This window comes from Heterocephalus glaber, unplaced genomic scaffold (assembly GCF_053883595.1).
Source record: "Heterocephalus glaber isolate CG9 unplaced genomic scaffold, H.glaber_assembly_v1.0 deba00000122, whole genome shotgun sequence".
Lineage (NCBI taxonomy): Eukaryota > Metazoa > Chordata > Mammalia > Rodentia > Bathyergidae > Heterocephalus > Heterocephalus glaber.
In genome coordinates this window covers 5,370,610-5,389,499 of record NW_028258138.1, presented here as the reverse complement: position 1 = coordinate 5,389,499, position 18,890 = coordinate 5,370,610, and the positions used below count along the sequence as shown (strand labels likewise).

The 18,890-nt window shown below is 46.6% G+C and overlaps 1 protein-coding gene across 6 annotated transcripts in view; it reads left to right on the top strand.

Annotated features, from left to right (window-relative positions):
* Positions 1-311: 311 nt before the first annotated feature.
* Vps26c (VPS26 endosomal protein sorting factor C) overlaps positions 312-18,890 on the top strand; it is a 47,532-nt gene continuing 28,953 nt past the window's right edge. For 3 of the 6 annotated variants that reach the window (XM_087212220.1, XM_087212204.1, XM_004842385.3), the window contains exons 1-3: positions 312-463; positions 10,892-11,035; positions 14,958-15,107. In XM_087212220.1, coding sequence (XP_087068346.1) covers positions 407-463; positions 10,892-11,035; positions 14,958-15,107 — 351 coding nt within the window. In that variant the 5' untranslated portion in view covers positions 312-406. Of the gene's footprint in view, positions 464-9,814; positions 10,674-10,891; positions 11,036-14,957; positions 15,108-18,890 lie in introns of those variants that run through there. The other 3 variants (XM_087212212.1, XM_021256263.2, XM_087212229.1) reach the window with 3 other exon arrangements.

Below are 18,890 nucleotides of genomic sequence, written 5' to 3'. Positions count from 1 at the left end.
CCCTAGCGCAGCCTAGCTGTGCTGCACAGCCTGACGGGAGCTCAACCTTCCTCCGAGGGACGCGCCCGCAAAACGGCTGTGGCCCCGCCCCCTGCCGCGGGACAGGCCGGGACGGGAGATTTTCCCCTTTACGGAGGGGTGAGGCTAATTTAGTCCCGCCCCTCACGCCTGCCGGGGGTGGGGCAATGGTTCGCTTCCCTGGGCCTGCACCAAAGGCTCACCCTGAGCCGGAAAAAGGAAGGCGTGCGGTTTACGCCATTTCCGGGTAGGAGAATGCGCCCGCTGACGTAGGTGCGCGGTCACGTGATGCCACTGGGGAGGGGGGGAATGGGCAGGGGGCGGGTCGGCCCGTCTTCCTTTCGGGTCACGTGCGGCCGGAAGTGGCAGCTGCTGTACAGAATCTGAGATGGGGACCTCTCTGGACATCAAGATTAAAAGAGCGAATAAGGTCTATCACGCTGGGGTAAGTGGGGGCGTGGCCAGGCTTGCAGATTCCATTGTCTCAGAGCTCTGTGCACTTCTGTCTCCAGGTGCGTCCCGCCAGGTGTGTCCCTCCCTGCCAGGTGGGGCCTGCTGCCCAAAGAGTGGCCGCAAAAGGCGTCTGCAGGGCGGGCGCGGAGCTGCAGCTCTGACCGTCAGGCCCCTTGAATGTCCATCCAGGCCTTGGGCCTCAGGCTTGCGCTGTCCCATTGAGTCCTGAGGGCGGAGGACCTAGTGACTAAACGCCCCTGCCTGACTCCTCCCCTGACCACAAAGGTCTAATGATCAAAAGGCAGAGCTAACTTTGAAAGTAGGAATGTGGACATCTGGTGGCAGCATACTTCAGGCGGTGGTCACTTGCAACAACATACAAAAGTTACTTTTTCTAGGCAGGGGCAGCATATTAAAATGCAAGTCTGTGGAAAGTGCGATCTTTGTCATGAACAAGTTTCGATTTCCTTTTTTGCAAGATGAGGGTATTGGAAGTTTTCCCCTAACCCAGAGCCTGAACACTTACGTGTCATCAGAACGAATCACTGTGGAGAATTTAAAAACATGATTGCCTGGGTCCTGCCCCCAGAGATCCTAGCTCTCGTGTGCTGCTGCTGTCCAAATCACGGCTGGCTCCAGCACTCTTTGGAATACCGTTGATAGCGGTGGTTGGTCACGTGGGTGCAGTGTGTCAAAAGGGAGATGATACCAGGCAGACATCTGGGATGGATGCTACAATTTTGGGTAAAAGACAATTGGGGAAACCTGGTATTTAAGATGCCTCAAATATGTACTCGCTTCGGCAGCACATATACTAAGATGCCTCAAATAGCCACTCCCCAGATTATTACCTAGGAAGGGGAAAAGGCCACAGGCCATGGTTAGGATAGAGGAATCTGGTAGTCACCACCCAAACCATGAGCAACATGACCACCTTAAAACAACAACAACAACACTTTAGCAATCACCACTGAGGAAACCGACCAGATGTGTACTTCCTGGCATGACGCGCTGAGAAGGGCCCAGCTCATCTGTGTAGTATTCCTGCCAAAAAGGTTAATCTTCAGTTGGTTCATAAGGAAACTTTCAGACTCATTCCATTTGAGGGGAATCCTGTGAAACAGTTGTCTTGGATTCTTCAAAAATGTCAGTGTCATGGAAAGAAAAAAAGCAGAGCTTTTCAAGATTAAAGGACACTAAAAGGACTTGAAAACCAAACAACACATAAGGATTGATAACATTTCAACATGGACTGTAGGTTAAACAGTAGTTTTGTATTGGAGTTAAATGTGCAGCGTGTGATGTTTGTGTTTTGGTTGTGTGGGAGAATATGTGCTGCAGTATTTAGAAGCAAAGTATGACAGTAACCAAATCTCAGATGCTCCAGCCATAAATTTGCATATGTTGCTGTCTGGATTGGAGAAAGAGACGTGGCAGGTGTTAACAATTGCTGAATCTAGTTGAGAGCTGTGTGGCCCTATTTTGTTTTTGTTTTGTTTTTTTGGTACCAGGGATCGAACTTGGGTCCTTGTGCTTGCTCAGCAGGCGGCGAGACCACTGATGTATTCTTTTTTGAAAATAACAGTTTTGCCTGGTTTAGTGGTGCAGGCCAGTAATCCCAGCCATGTGTTGGGGCACATGGGAGGCAGAGATAGGGAGTTCAAGGCCAAGCTGGGCTGCATAGCCAGACCTGATCTCAAAAAACCAAAAAAATAAACAAACTTACAGCTTTAGAGCGATGTAATTTAAGTAACATAAAACCCTTGTGAAAGGTATACTTCAGTGACTTTGAATATGTCTTTAGGGTTGTGAATCCATTGCTACTGTTTGGCGATCTATCTCTGGATTTGCTTATTCTAGGCATCTCATATACAGTGGTGCCTCAGTTCACGAATGCTTTTGTTTGTAAACAGTTTGGTTTGCACACAGAAGCATTTGGAAAAATTTTGGTTTTTGTTTGCAAACTCTGCATTGGGTGACAAACATGACCATGGCCATCTTTCCCAAAATCATAGAACAAACTAAGTTCGTGAACCAAGGTATCACTGTAAATGGAATCATAGAATATGTAGCCTTTTGTGACTGGCTTCTTTCACTTAGCATAAAGTTTTCAGTGTTCATACAAGATGTAGCATGTGTCAGTTTCTCACCCCTTCTTATGGCTAAGTAATATTCCTCTGTAGGGATAGACCACATTTTATTTATCCATTCATCTGTTGACGGGTATTTAAGTTATTTCTATCTTGTGGCTATTATTAACGTGGTAGTACAAATTGTTGTGTGCATATATGAACATGCACATTTTATTCTTTCTAGGGTGTATTCCTAGAAGGGGATTTTGCTGGGTAACTTTATGTTTAACTTTCTTTGAAGAATTTTTGCACCATTTCACTGTCTATGTGCAATTGTCTGAATGTCCCAGTTTCTCCACTACTTTGTAGTCTTAACTGTTCTGGAGCTTGGAAATTTCTCCAAATAAATGTGGAGTGAGCAGTGACAAGAAACTATACATTCAGCTTTAATACTTACTCTAAGGTTATAACATTTTATTCAGAGATTTCACTTTTTTAAAAATAAATTTTATTTTATCCATTCCCCCAAACTCCACCCTCATCTACAAAAGCTTTGTTTTGATTTTTTCCTTCTAGAGATTTTACTCTTAACTGAGATGCTAACATGTTTTTTGAAGTTTTAACTACAGTACTACAAGTAATGAAAAATACAGTTAGAAAAGGTTCAGGAAATGGGATTGTGAAGTAGCCCTCATGGAAGTATTACACAGCCAAGAACATCCCCCACAAGTGGCTGAGTTGAAGATGCTGTCAGCTGTGCTATAGAACAGGACGCCTGGTACTGGTATTGGGAGCAGTGTTTCTCCATCTTCAGTCACTTTACATTTATGTAAATGCATCTTAAAAGGAGATCTTTGTATGATGATGATAAAAAGAAAACCCAATCTAACTTCTACTAAACCATTACTATTTATTGTTTTAAAGGGAAAATAGCAAAAAGTTATTAACTAGGTCTAATCAAGTGATGGAACTCTGTCTGGTCACATGTGTCTGGGGGCAGGACTCTGAATGGCTGGGTTCTGGATGAGGTGTCAGGGCTGTGGGCAGTGAATTCCTCAAATGCAGTTGGCAACATGCTGGAGGACAAAGTGGCCCTTCTCTCCCTCTCCCCCTCCTCATCTAGAGGCCTAGATGAGTTGAAGAATTTGATCATCCACTGATGACGCCTGGATTCTACCTGGATGTGTTAGATTCCAAATCGCGACCCATCTGCCACTCTTGGTGTACTGCTCCCTAAGAATGGCCATTTTTATGCCAAATGGAGGAATTTATAACATGAAACTGGTGTTTATTCCTTTCTTAGGAGTGCTAGAAATCACATTGTGATATTCCAGTTATTTGAAAAAGTGATAAAATTCTACTCTGAACATATGCTGATTCTGTTGCTATGTTTGTTTGTTTGTTTGTTTTTTGGGTTTTTTTGGTACTGAGGCGGGGGAACCACGGAGCTAAATCCCCGGCCCTGTTTATTTATGTTTTGAGATGCTCGCTGTGCTATCCAGGCTGGCCTTGCACTTGAGATACTTCTGCCTCAGCCTGCCAAGTAGCTGGGTTTGTAGGTATGTGCCATCCCACCCAGCCTTAATATTTAAATTTTAGAAACTTGTTTATGAGTAGAGTTATGAAAATAGCTTTAACAAGAGTGAGATGATGATGGAGATCAGGGAAGGACAATACTACGGGAACTTTTACTATAATTCACTCCTAACCAGTAGTTACAAACATATATAGAAAATACTTCCATCATTGCACTGATTATTGTCTATTGTCATGATTTTGTTGTAGGCGTCCACCCAATTAAAATTATATGTATATATTTAATATTTGTCTTATTAGGTCTGGTAGTATCTGCCACTTAGTAGGTGCTCAAAAACTATTAAATGTTGATTTGAAGCCTTAAAACATTTGAACAAAGTTCCTTAGACCAGTAGCTGGGCCTAAGACTGATAGTGTTTTAGATGCATTAATCAGAAGAGGGAACTGTGGTCTTCTAGCCACATGGTGGGTTTTGCTTTGTAATCATAAATAATATTCTGAATAGTAGTTCTAGACAGGTGTTGACTAAGCCCTGAAGCTGCACATTGAACCCATATATTACTTGTGTTTGAGTTAGGGTAGCCAGTAAGAGAATGATTCAGATAAATACGGGAGTAGAGATTTCAGAATTCTGTAAATATAGTCTTCTCATTAGGGTAGAAAGTAATAGAAAATTGTCCAGAGTTGATTCCCTAGAGCCCTCCTCCCAGCTGGGACACGACCTTCCTGAGAGCCCTTCCCTGCAGGCCCAACACCGAGTCTCCCCTACCCAAGGCACAGCGTGTGGGATGGGACTGCCAGGAATAAGATCAGCAGTTGCCTGATTCTTTCTTTCCCGCGTTTTCTTTCTCATGGGAAGACTTAGTACTGTTTTCCAGCGTAGTCCTTTTCAGCTGTCGTGAACAGGAGGCACGGCCCCGTTTTGTGGTTGAGAAGTCTGAGGCTCAGAACTCAGTGACACCCCAGGGCGTTGACAGGAGTGAAAATTTTACATGGGCCTCCTAATTCCCAAGTGTAGCACTCATTGTACTTCCTCTGGGTTTTCATTCTCATCTACAGAAAAGAAGTGATGCCTGTTCAGAGTGTAGACTCTGGCCGTAATGGTGGCTCAGTTGGTAGATGGCCGTCACCCTCCACAAAGTCTGTTAACCCCCGGAGCTCTTTGTCTCCCTTGACATTCGCCAGAGGATAGCCCGATGATGGCAAAGTGAGTGCTCATGAGATGACTTACAGATTGTCAGTGCTGCCCTTGGGCTGGGAGGAAGGATGGTCCACTGACCGGGAAGGTGGTGTTACCATGCACTTCCTTGTACCTTACTGCAGTGTGTTCTTGATCAAAAAGTTTGATTCAGGTGCATCATAAATGATATCTTCAGTGCACTCAGGGAGCTTGCTGGTTAGAAAACCCTGCAGTAAATCTTTCTCTAATGCAAATATAATTCTTTTTTTAAAAAAATTCAGAATGTTTTACATTCTTAAATCTGGCACAGGTACTCATGGAAATGACACTGTTAAATATTACACGTGTGAAATACATCAATAAGAGATTTACTCCCCAGTGTGGCCAGGCTTCAGCAACAAGGGTTTTGTGCACTGTGGACAGATTACTTTCACCACAAAAACTCAGTACTATCTGCATTTTGCCCGACTTAGCTTGCGTGTGATTTCTTGTTTAAAAAAAAAATAAAGAGGAGAAACCCTATATTCTACACAACAGCTCATTATTATGAAAAAAATTGCAAAGCTGAAATGCTACTTTAAAAAAAAAAAAGCCTAACAATTCCGCTTCGTCCTGGTGGGTCAGTAAATGAATCACAAGGGATTGCTGTTAGGGTAGGAAAATGTAGATCTTTGAGGTAGGAGGAATGTCAGGCTAATTTTGGAGGTTATGAACCTTTTAGGAAACAATCATCTCAACTTGTAAGTAGGTCTCTTTTCTCACGAATAACCTGATACTGCTAAAAAGGCTCATCTCCGAAATTACAGCCTGGCCCTTATGTAATGGACGAGAAATATTTGCAGAATCATCCAGCCTGTTTGGAAACCACAAAGCAGTGCCGCTGTCTCTGTCATCTCTGCCTGCTGCAGATCTTGGCCCAGCCAGCCAGGGCATCCAGAAGCCCACTGAGCCCTAGGGTGCATCAGCCTCGGGCCAGCAGCGCATGTACAGGTTGCGATGGGTCACGCACCCAGGACCTCACTCAGCCCTCGAGGTTGGCTTCTCCTCTGCCTTCCTCCTGCTCTCCCATCATCCTGGATTCTGCTGTGTCACCAGCCACACGATGCTGTGGCCCAAAACCTGCCGTCTGCACTTTCCACCCAATTCCTGCGCTTTGTCTCCTAGTTCTGGGTGTCCCCGGGCACTGAATGCCACCTCTCCTGGGCTGGAGAGCCAGCAACTCAGGCAGGTTTTGGGGAGCTGACACCTTTCTTCTCTGTTCTCTCCCCTCCTGGGCCCCTTCCCTAGTTGGTGCCCCGCCTGAGTCCACAGACCCCCTGGTGTGTCCAACCCAGGCTTCTACCTCTGATCCCCTTCCCTGTCCCGGGAAGTCCACTGCTGCTGTCACAGTTGTCTCCCAACACATCTTTTCATTCCTCTGTGGCCCCATCGCTCAGTGTCAAGACAGGTTCTTGAAAAGTGGAAGTGAAGCCAGCGTTCCATTTGCTTTCATTTTCATCTCAGCTGCACTTGAAGAGTTTGTCACCCCCAGCTCTGTCGATAGTCCCCTCCCACTCCAGTTCCTCTCTCAGTTCCGGCTTCTGCTCAGAAAGCAGACTGGCTTGTCAGCTGGCAGCCAGGTAGGCTGAGCCGTCCCCTCCAGGGGAGCACGTGAGGCCCAGCCCAATTCAGAAGAGCATCGGCAGATTGCACCTGACACAGTGTGCCCACAACAGAAGAGCAGCCATTGCTCGGAAATCAGCTCGGCCCTCTGGATGGCCAGGGCTCAGTGAGAGGCTCGTCGGGGCCTGGACTTGCTGCAGGCCCACTTCGAAGCTCTGAAGACCAGGGAGGCGGGCACCGCACGCAGTGTGCTGGTGCTGATGTCTCTGGACCTGGGGCCTCTCTTGGCCAGGCAGGACTTTCCCGAGCCTTTGGATGCATGTGCAGAGCTTGCCAAACCTGGCCAACCACAGGTCCTTTTTGCTGTCTTCCAGAGCATTTTCCAGATCTACTGTTTCAAGGTCACATTTTGGGAAACTACCTCTAATATTTATATTTACCACATAAAAATGTAAAATTTAAACATTTCCATGCATAAAAGAAAAAAAATGAAAGTACCCCCTTGCATATGTCTTCTCAGAAATTTTTCAGACAACAGGTAAAGTTGGAGATACCTTCTAATTTACTTGTACCCAAGATTTTCTGGACATATTTTATTTCTAGAGACAGCACCTTTTTAGAAGATTGCATGATCTCAGTTTCTGTTGTGAGGAGACAGCTTATTCTCTCATTTGTAGGGAGGAAAAAGTTCAGGCCCAGGGAAATGGTTTTTTTCTCAAGGTGGTAGAAAATATATTTACCTTCCATTTTGTAAATGAGTGTTTTCTCCTAAGTAGCTAAAGAAAAGGAACATGGTTTAGGATAAAGATTATCCAGAAATAATTGAAGCAATGAAACCTGTTAAGTGAACTCTTACATATTACTCTTGGTGGATTGCTTTTTATAAATACACTTGTTGAAGTAGTTTATGAACAGAAAAACCAGACCTGTTCTGTTTGAGCTGAGATTATTCAGCCCCTCGCTGCCCTTCCCAAATATTCCTCAGATCCCAAAATGGTTGCAGAGGGGCCTGCACTGGCCTCGAGCCCGGCAGTTCAGTTTGAAAAGTATTGGTTCTAAAATACAGTGACCAGCCACGGCCAACAAGATTGAAATTTTTGCATTCCAATCCATTTAATTTGGTTTTATGCCAAAACTCACAGGCTGTATTAGCTTTCAGATGTGATACAGTATTGTAGTGTGTGGAACAAGACTTCACATGTTTTGCTTTGTTTACCGGAGGATTTAAGAGGTGCAGACCCACCCACTGACTAGCATCCTGTTTTTCTGTCACCTTCCTCCTGGGTGAACTGCCCGCCTCTGGGGTTCTTGCTCCGGGCTGGGCCGGTGGGCGAGCCCACCCATGCTGGGGGCATCTGCCTCCTGCTGGGATCCGGGGGTTGTTGCGGGGGGGGGGGGGGGGGGCGGCGGCGCCTGGCTCAGGCAGTGTGAGGTCACATGCCGGGATCATTATGGGCAGGCCTGACTCGCCTCCTCTTGCCAGGCAGGGCCCCTGGGAGGGGAACAGGCAACCAGAGGGCGTGGTAGAGCGAGGCCTGGCCTAGAAGAGGACCCGCCCATTCACCAGAGAAACATCAAGCTTAATCTCCTGCCGACTAGCCGCTCTGCAGTTCCACTCAGGCCTCCCCTCTGGCCGCCCCCTCCTTCCCTTATCTCTACCACTGCAAGTAAACGTGGCCCCCACAGGGGCTGTGTGCGGTCCCTGGGGCAAGTCGGCCACAGCGTTGGACCCTGTGCCCTAATGACAGCCTGAGTCCTCCTGATGTGCTTGCCGTCCTGGTCACTTTTCTCATCTTGGACAAAATGCCTGACCCTTGCACTTTAGGAGAGGTTTACTTTGGCTCAGGGTTAGGGTCCGGGTTGGCTGGCTCCAGGGCGGAACTGGCTGGAGGGAAGGGCACGGCAGAAGAAAGCTGTTCACCTCAGGGTAGGCAGGAAGTTGAGGGGGAAGGAAGGCAGGAGCTAGGGAGGGTGGTGCGCCCTGCAGAGTGAGACGCATCTCTCCCTCGGCTAGCTGCTGCGTGTCCAGTGACCTCGCCTTTTTTAGGTCCAGGACCTGCTTGAGGTGACAAAACCATTGCTCTTCTCCCAAAGCAGTCGCACACCTTCCCTGATTTCTCTGCATTCCCGATTTCTCTGCACCGTTTTCGTGGCCGTCCTGAAGGCTGCACAGGCCCTCTTTGGGGTTCTGGCCCCTGTTGAAAATTTAGCCTGCCCACGCTGTTGGGTGAGTTGTTGGTGCCATCCAGACCCATTCTGCTTACTTTATTTTTGTTGAGAATCCAGACCAAAGTCTGCAGGCAGGGATTCTTGGTTCAGCATCGGGTTTTCATTAATTTCAGTTAATTAAGGTCAACCTGCCCTCCTGTGCCAGAACAATCAAGAATAGTCTGTTTCCTCCCCTCCGGGGGTTTTAACTCTGTCATCTTGTTTCTCAGCTCCATGGGCCACAGTTGGATTAATTCTAGGTCCTCCTTTTGTGTGTAGGAATCAAATAGACCTGTACTATGTATTGTAAGAATGCCTGATGTGTCAGCAAATACATTAATTTTGTATTTTCTCTACTGTATTATTTTTTAATGAAATCAAAGAATGACAAATGAGTCCTCCGAGTCATGAAATATTTACCTTGCTTGCTTCTGGAGCACTACGATGCCTTTTCCTTCCTGTGCCCCAGGGATGAAGAGTGGAAAGAGCTCTGGATATCGTGATTATGAACTCCCAACCAGTGGTCAACCCGAGAGCTGTTCCTGCCTGATTAGCCAAAAATGCTAGGGTTTGGAGGGAACTGACGATCCTGTAGTGCTGTTGTCCTGTTTAATTCACAAAGTTCGCAAAAATTATTTTGTCTCATTTCTGGAACATACTAGTCGATTAAGTGAAAAATATACTCATGAATTTAAACTTTAAAATTTCTATTTGATTTGATTTGTAAAAAATTAATAGCATTGTAAATTTAGAAGTTAAATTATCTTGGAAGAATTTTTATTTAAATCTGCTTATGAGATATTGGTGTTTTTAGGAATAAAATCAGTTCTGTCCGAATTCTGCTTAAAATGGTGATGATAGTGATTTTTTAACATGGATTTCAGGGCTTTCGGATGGGTAGTGAAAAACACACACAGAATACCTAAAAACATTTAAGGGACACAGAATATTCCTGACTCCTCAAAGGCCAGGTGGTTTAAGAACAAGATAAAAAATTTCACTGGAAGACTAGAGGGAATGAAAGGTAAGCCATTTACAATTGAGTAACACAGGTGTTTTGTAATGGTTGCTCTGCAGGCCAATTTTCCCCCCTTCTTTTTGTTGTGAATAACTGTGCCACCATGGGACCATTTGACGGCAGTCATGCTGTGTTTTCAAGGTCATGTCAGAAAGACACTGCTCTATGTTCACTGCGGACTCTGGCTGATGGTATTCAGTCCCCTCACTTCCTCTTCCACTAAACCCTTCACTCAAGAAACCAGCAAGATCTGTAGTGACAGGAAGCCAGGGCCATCCTACAGAGAACATGGCCATGTCCACATCCTGTTACTCAGTAATCTTTAGATAAACGAGGTGACCGTCTGTCAGGAGGGTTTCTCCAAAAGATTTGTGAACCAGGGGCAAAGGCCCGCGTGTCTGAGCTAGCCAGAGCCGGAGGGCTGAGGACAGTCCCTGGACGGTGTCTGCTGCCCACCCTGGAGTGTGGTGCTGACCCCCTGCAGGCTTCACTTCCCCGAGGGCTTCGGTCAATTGTGAATGTGTCCGGGCCTTTTCCCATGCCCTTGGGAGTAAGCAGCATTTGGGATTCTCCCAGTCAGGAACAGGTGTGCGTGGAGGAAACGATCGGTTGAAATTCCCACCGAGCTGCCTGGTGCCCATAGTGGTACCTGGTATTACCAGTGGACACGGTCACACCGGGCGAGGGCTTCTCATCGGGGAATCCAGGCCCTGAATCAATGCACCTTTGAATGCACTGGTTAAGGGACAGACCCCAGAGGTACACAGACGTGCTGGTCTGATGGAACTGCCTCTCGGCCCCTAGGAAATGCTTTCCGGCGTCGTGGTCCTCTCCAGTAGGGACTCTGTCCAGCACCAAGGAGTGTCCCTGACGATGGAAGGGACTGTGAACCTCCAGCTCAGCGCGAAGAGTGTGGGTGTGTTCGAAGCTTTCTACAATTCTGTGAAGGTAAGGAAGGATGCTCAGCTGGGTTTCAAGTGCTGATGGGGGTCTCCACTTGCCTTTGTTCTTTTCCAAGAAATGTGGTCCCCATCCTTTTAGTACTTACTAATTAAACTGAAGACATTCAGATATTTATTTCTAAATATTGCCTGTTATCTCCTGTTTGTTCTTGGTGGTTTTTTTGGTTTTTCTGGTACCAGGGATCGAACTCGGGTCCTTGCACTTGTGAGGCAGGCGGCGGCACCACTGAGCTAAATCCCCGGCCCCTCCTGCTTGTTTTTATTCCTGCTTGATACTTAGGATTAGGACAGCTGTGGATAGACTAATTTTATCTTTAGAAAGCTCTCCTGAGAAGTTGCTTAAGGTACTTGCTGTCCTACATCAAAACTCTTCTTAGCTGTGTATATTGCTCTTGTTGGATTTGACAGTAAGGCATGGTCCACAAAGCAAGTCGCTTTTCTTTTGTGTCATTTAGGGTAGTTTTGTGTTCCACAATGTAAACTACCTAAACTCACTGTTTCCTTTTCCTGAGGGCCATGTCAAGTCTTTAATTGAAAAGAAGAGTTAAGAGGGAAGAGAGTGCTTAACAGTGTTCAGATTTAGGAGCTTGTCATGTCCTTGCAAACATCTTATTTTAATTCATTAGCACTTAGAGATTCCTTTCTATGCCATGAGTTTTCTCAGGGTGATGGTAAAGCCACGCTGGAAGAGCACGCATGTTATACTCAGGGTTTGCAAGGGAATAGACTTAATACAGGACACATAATTTATAAGATTATAATATTCACCTAAAAAATCAAATGCAGAGGAGTGCAAGAGATCTTCCCAGGCACTAAAGAACCAGAGAATCCAGCTGAGGGCCTGGATCTCAGGGCAGTGTCCAGCCAGAGCCTAGAGCCCATGGCGATGTCTCATGGGAGTCCGTATTGAGGATCTGCACCGGGAAGGCCCAACGGTCAGTGGTGGAAGCCAGAAAGCCCGTGCCGGCCACCAGGGTGAAGGGTCTGTGCCACCAGGCTGAGGGACCTGGACTGGAGCCAGGAAGCGATGCTCAGGGCAAAGACCAGAGCTCCCCCAAGAGAATAGCAGCCATTCCTGCGCTAGCAAGGACTCGAGCTCCTCTAACAATAAGAACAGCCCAGTTCGTATCAGGAAAGCCAGCCACAACAACGCTTCTCCTGGGAAATCGGCATGCAATCTTCCTTCCCATTCTTGTTTTATGCCGTTCTGGCAGCGATCCTCAGGTGGGTCTTCACGCCCACACCCACGCTGGCTCAGTTTAGCTGGGTGTTTCCACTTAAGTTAACCATCAGTTAATCCATCCACCACAGTCTACACCTGGTCAGCTTGATAACCAGACACATTGCTTTAAACTATAATCTCCAGTAGCAGATTTGTGAAAAGCTAACATGATTTACATTAACAGTTACATGTAGCCGGGGATTTAGCTCAGTGGTTCTGCCGCCTGCCTCACAAGTGCAAGGTCCCAACAAGGTCCCAAGTTCGATCCCCAGTACCAAAAAAAAAAAAACAGTTACATGTATAAAATTCTTACTGCACTCATTCCCACACCAAAAAGAAATATTCAAAGGGTTCTCAAAATTCAAAGTTAAAATCCACAATGTTTTGGCTAAATAAGCTGATTACAAACAAGTGTCTTAAAACTACAAAACCACTTTATTCCACAATCTTTTTTAAAAACTCATTTAATACTAAACAACCATTAAAATACCAAAAAGCAAGTAACAAGAAAAATCACACCCACAAATAAAAAACAATATGTTTACAAAGTGCAATATGCCAATACAGTGCATCCACATTAAAAAATATGGCTTCAAGCTTTAAAACCCCTTCGGTTTTCATTTATGTACATGATTTGGCAGTACTTAAAAACCAGTGTTATATACATCAACATCATATTACGACAGTAAAATCATAATAGGAGAGAGCTGTTAAAATCTTAATACTTGCTTCCCATTAACTTTAACAGCAGGTGCAGCAACACTAAGATGCCCCAAGGGATCTCCTGCACTCCACATACACTCTTCCCATCTGGTAAAAGACCTCAGGTCATTTCTTTTCTCTAGGACCACATTGTCCTGCTTCATCCTTGCAATCCACAGCTACACCGCCGCCTCCCCTCTGGCCAGATTGAAGAAGAAAAAAAAACTGCTTCACATCATCCTGCTGCCTTTCTGTTCTTGTTCCCAAGATAGATCCGGCCACACACACCCCCGCCCCCCCAGTAACCATGCCCTCATCCCAGTACTAGACTGCATTGAAATGTTTCTGCCACCCAGGCAGTATCTACACACAAGCAAAGAGCAGAACAACTTTCTGCCAAAGCACAGCACATGCCACTGGGATCCAGCACCCAAACCAGTGCTTTCAACAGCAGCCTCCTGAGCCTCACCCTAACCGCCTGTATTCCCATCAGTTCACTGGTTTTCCAGGCTCAGACCAGCCTCTCATAGTTTAGAGCATTCCAGGGCTGCCTCTTTGGCCCCTCGTTCAAAACCTTTCCAAATTAACTCCAGAGGCTGTGAAGCCACATGACCGGGCAACATCACAGCAGTGACCCTACCCTCTGTACCAGTTTTGTTGTAGTCAGGCTTGGCAAAGGAATAGATTTATTACAAGACACAATTTATAGGATTATTTTATAATACTCACCTAAAGAGTCAAATGAAGAGGAGTACGAGAGATCTTTCCACGTGCTAGGGACCTGAAGAATCCAGCCGAGGGCCTGGATCCCATGGCAGTGTCCTGCACAAGTCCAGCTAAAGGCCCAAGACAGTGTCCTCCACTAATCCAGCTGGAGGCCTAGGGCCCCTGGCGATGTCTCATGCAAGGCCGTTTCGTGGATCTGCACCGGGAAGGGCCAAGCGAGGGCCAGGGGTGGAAGCCAGAAAGTCTGCGCCAGCAGGGTGAAGGGTCTGTGCCATCAGGATGAGGGACCTGCACTGGAGCCAGGAAGTGACGCTCAAGGTGAAGACCAGAGTTCCCCCAAGAGCAGGCAGCCATTCCTGGTGACACTGAGGATCCGAGCCCTGATGATGACGGAGGAAAACCAGCCAAGCGGCAAGCTTCTCTAAGAAAATCAGCTGCATTCGATCTTCCCCTGCAGTTCTCCCTTTATCCGTTGGCAGCAGTCCGCAGGTGGGTCTTCCACGCCCACAGCCACGCCAGCTCAGTTCAGCTGGGCGGTCCCACGCAAGTTGGCGGTCAATTAGTCCACCGCAATGCAGGTGCGCAGAGTTAGCATTGCCTTCCTCCCTGGAGGCCCCACTGAAGGATTGTGTGGCCTCAGGGCTGGAGGAGAGGCCCACCCTGCCCACGCAGCCGAAGGAGGCTGCGCCTACCTGGAGCCAGGCAGCTTGATGTTAGTGGGCCAGGGCCGCACATTGCCTCCGGGCCAGGCAGCTATATGGCACTGTGTCCACCTTTGCATTCTGCAGATCCAGGTTGTCAGGGAAGTGAAATGAGCTATTTGGGCAGGAGAGAGGGATGTGTGTAAATGAACCCTTACTGCATCAAAAAATTAAAAACTGGAACCAACTCAACCAGGCATGATGGTCTACACCTATAATCCTAGCACTCTAGAAGGCTGAGACAGGAAGATTGCAAGTCAGGCCCAGCCTAGGGAACTGAACTTAGTGACACCCTGTTTCAAAATGAAAAATAAAGGGTTGGGGGCATAGCTCAGTGCAGAGGCCCTGGGTTCAATCCCCAGTACCACCAAAGAACAAAGGTAACAATTCTCAGCACTCATCCCCAGACCCAGGACTTGGCTGCCGGAGACACCAGGAAGAGCTAGTGGCAACCGGGAGCCCAGGTCGCTGTGTCTTCAGGATGAGGGTAGCAGACACTGTCACTTGAGGGGTTATCTAAGGTACGTGTGATGGTCTGAGTTGATTTTTGTTTACAGCCGATCCAGATTATCAACAGCACCATAGAAATGGTGAAGCCAGGAAAGTTTCCCAGTGGCAAAACAGAAATTCCTTTCGAATTTCCTCTGCACGTGAAGGGCAACAAAGTCCTCTATGAGACGTATCATGGCGTGTTTGTCAACATTCAGGTGAGCTTCCTAGTCTGCGTCATTCGAGGCCTTTGTCATTTTCCTGCCAAAAACCACCTTGCTCTTCCCTTCACTGAAAATTATCCCATGGTCCCAAGCATTGAATATTCAGTTTATTGCTGAGCCCTCACGTGTACTGTGTTCTGTCTTGATTTCTCACTTTGCTCTGCTAACTACATTTTGTGTGTGACCGTTAGTTTTGACAAGAACCATGCTGTAACTTCTGTAAGAGCCTTTGAACTTTTCTCGGGACACATGGACACTTCAGGGCACTTTGATGATTGGGTAATAGATATGCCCTGACTTCTTTCTGGCACCAGCACGTAACTTGTCTATTTTACTCTTATAAATATCTCTTTGTTTAATACCCAGAGGCGACTACTGCCTTCGCATAGGCTTGCGTTCTTCATTGAGCAAGCCTTCTAAATTAGGGGAAGTGGATTTATGACTTCCCGTCCACCTCTGCTGGATCGGGATGGCTTCACAGCTGCCATTGTTGTCTTTGGAGCAAAGCGGAGTCATGACTCGGAGCTAGAGAAAGCCTTCCCTTTATTCCTCAGAAAGAAAGGTACTTTTGTGCTGTCCACCACACAGTGGCTCCTTTGCCAGATGAGACACAGTCCGCCGTCTTCTGTATGTGCGAGAGGGCTCATAAAGTGAGGAATTTGTAAGTTGTAATTGATAACTGAGATTTGGTAGCTACCATTCTCCTCCTTAGAATACCACACCTTTTAAATGAAAATGCTCAAATCACAGGGAAGTTTAAGGAAAGATTTGTCTGCATGTGAGTTTCGTGAGTTGTCTAAGACATCACTCAAGTGTCAGATGATGTGCTCTATTTCTGCGAAGAAAACCACGAGTCCAGGGCTCTTTGTTAGTGCACCTGTTTCCGGCTGGACAGACAGACACGCACACCCAAGGGGCTTTGGACAGCCCCCGAGAACAGCTCCAGGAGTGATGAGGACGGTGTCTAGCTCTAAAGGAAGCCACTTGTGCAGACAGACCATTCCAGTCACCCGTCCAGACTGCCTCTGACCAGCTCGCTGACGGGACTGTTCCACCACAAAGAAAGTGAATGGAAACAAAGAGCAAGCCTGAAACCATCTCCAGTGCTTCATTTTGAAAGTTACTCTTATCATCACTCTAGAATCAGCATCACTTACTTCATGCCCAAAGTAGTTATTCCATACTAGTTATTTAATAATATAAAGATAGGTTCATACGAAACTGAAAGGAATACAATCAGGGTTTTACTGGTCATACTTGTTAGTCTCTTATCTGTACCCACCCCCAAAATACCTCACGGATTTCTGCAAAGGAGATTTCTTAGCTTAACCTCAGATTTATCGGAGCATATCTCCCTGACCCTTATCACTGTCCAACATTTATTAGTATTTTGCCCTTTTTGATTTTGATGTTGACTTCCTGGTGCTGGAGATGGAACCCAGGGCCTGTGAGTGCCAGGCAGGTCCTCGCCACTGGCCCCGCCCCAGCCCGCCTCCAGCTTTCCATCTGTCTGTACTTACTTCCTCCTGAGTCACTTCAGAGTTGGAGTCTTGACGCACTTCATGTGAAAGCATGTCAGTGTCCATCCCCTGTAGGGAAGAATAAGATCAGTGAACATTTTCATACCTGTCAAAATAAATGTAAATCCTCAAATAACATCAGTTCCCAGTTCACACTCAAATTTGTCATTGCTTCTTCTGAGCAAATGTGTTTCCTAGGAGAAACTAGGATTGTGGCTTTCTGATCTATTCTGTCCATCCACGTGTTAATTCAGTTACGTACTTGACAGGTCTCCTTCTAGCGTCCTCTGGTGGTCACACGGCTGACCCTGATGTAGGATGCCCACGGGCTGTCGTCCCTTCTTGGCACCCATTGCTTGCTGTCTTACTCTGAAGATTATCATTGGTACCTTGCTTTGGATAAAAGCTTTGTTGTTAACCCCTAACGTCTTATTTCTCCAGTTATATAGATACAAAGCAGTTTGCCCATTTGTAATTTGAATTGTGTTGCGGTAACATCATGTAAAAAATCGCAAGCCAGAATAAAGAATTTGAAATGTGGGCCGGGGATTTAGCTCAGTGGTTCCGCCGCCTGCCTCGCAAGCGCAAGGACCCGAGTTCGATCCCCGGTACCAAAAAAAAGAAGAAAAAAAAAGAATTTGAAATGTGACTGGTATTAAATTCCTAACTCACAGGAGCTTGGTTTACTTCACTCTGTTTGCTTGTAATCTCTTAGCTGAAGGTCTCATGAATTTTGCTTTTACTCTTTTCAGTCATGTTGAGCTCATTTTTCATCTTTATTTATTAGGTACTGTGTATAAGAAACTGTCAGTCTTTTCTAGTTTTTTGTGCAGCTGCTTTTTCTTTTAAATAGTATTTAAATCCTGGGTGAGTTTTATTATGTTTGTTCTAGTGTGTGGCCATGCTAGCAAACATTTGCACTGCCATACAGAATATAGCAGCACTACCATGTCTGCTGAAGCTGCATGTTAAGAATTAATTGAGAGATTCCAGTCATCCTTCTTCACAGTTAAAAATGCCCTCTGTGGGAGTCTGACTTAGCTCTGTGGGCAGGCAGCTCTCTGTTCCTGCGGATGTCCCGTTTATTGACAGCCAGGTCAGATCTAGTCCTGCACTCCCTTTGGGTGCCTTGCGGAAGTCAGACATCTCGATGCCTTCTGACCTCTGGTAGCTCCTCACTGGTGGACCCCTCCGTAGTTCCTGGTAAGATCACGATGAAGTGAGACACCCTGGGGCTTGAGTTATAGTCCTGGTCAGGGCTCCATGCAAGTCTAGGCAGGTGTCAGTGCCAGTCCCACCTTGCCCCTCTGGATTCATGAGGGACCTATGGGCAGGGCCTGGCCGTTTCTGGCCCATAGATTCTGCTCAGTGATTGTCTGCCCAGTGATGGGTCCATGAGCTAATGATGGCCGTAGTAGCCTAGCAATCCTTGATTGATACTGTTAGAATTAATTCAGATGTGTGCAGACCGCAACACCATTCGTGAAACGTACTGTCAGTGTTTGCCTCTTTGCCGTGTCTTTCTCTCTTCCCTCCCGGTCATGAGCTGCCCTAAATTACTAATTGTTGTTCTCAGACTTAACAAGTAGCAGCAGAGCTGATAGCACTAATTCACACCCTTCCGTTCACAAATTACAGAAGTCCGACTCAGTTTGAATTAGGCAGAAAAAAATATTGGATCATGAAGCAGCTGTTGCAGAAAACAGCATAGCCCGGGTGGTGACCAGGGCCCACTTCCTGTCTCAGGGCCGCTTTCCAGTGTGCCAGCTTCCTCCTCGGGTCTGACTTTCCTTTGCCGCAGCAGGCACTTAGGGGAGGTCAGCCTACCCACACTCGAGACTAAAAATGAGGGAGGGCAATTTCCCCCTGGAGAAAGAAGCAGAGAGACCAGCAAGCCAGAACAAACCATGACTCCTGCTAGACAGCAATGGCAGGTGCAGCAGGAAGACAATGCAAGTACGGGGGTGATTGAAAACTACAGTGAATGTTTATATTTAAAAAGGATTTATTATAGTAAACACATTGCCATGAATCCTCTTCAAAATACTTCTGCTCACTTTGAATACACGTCCCATCGTCCTTACCACTTTCTGAAGCAGCTCTGAGTCCTCTTTCCTGAGTGTCTTTACAAGGTGTGATCAAAAATACGGTGGCTGCAGCTGCTAGATGCCATCCAATGGGAAGGCAGGCTCATAAGGTATGACTCTATGTCCTCATCCACCTTAGTCACTGGATCTGGCACCATGGGGCTTCCGGC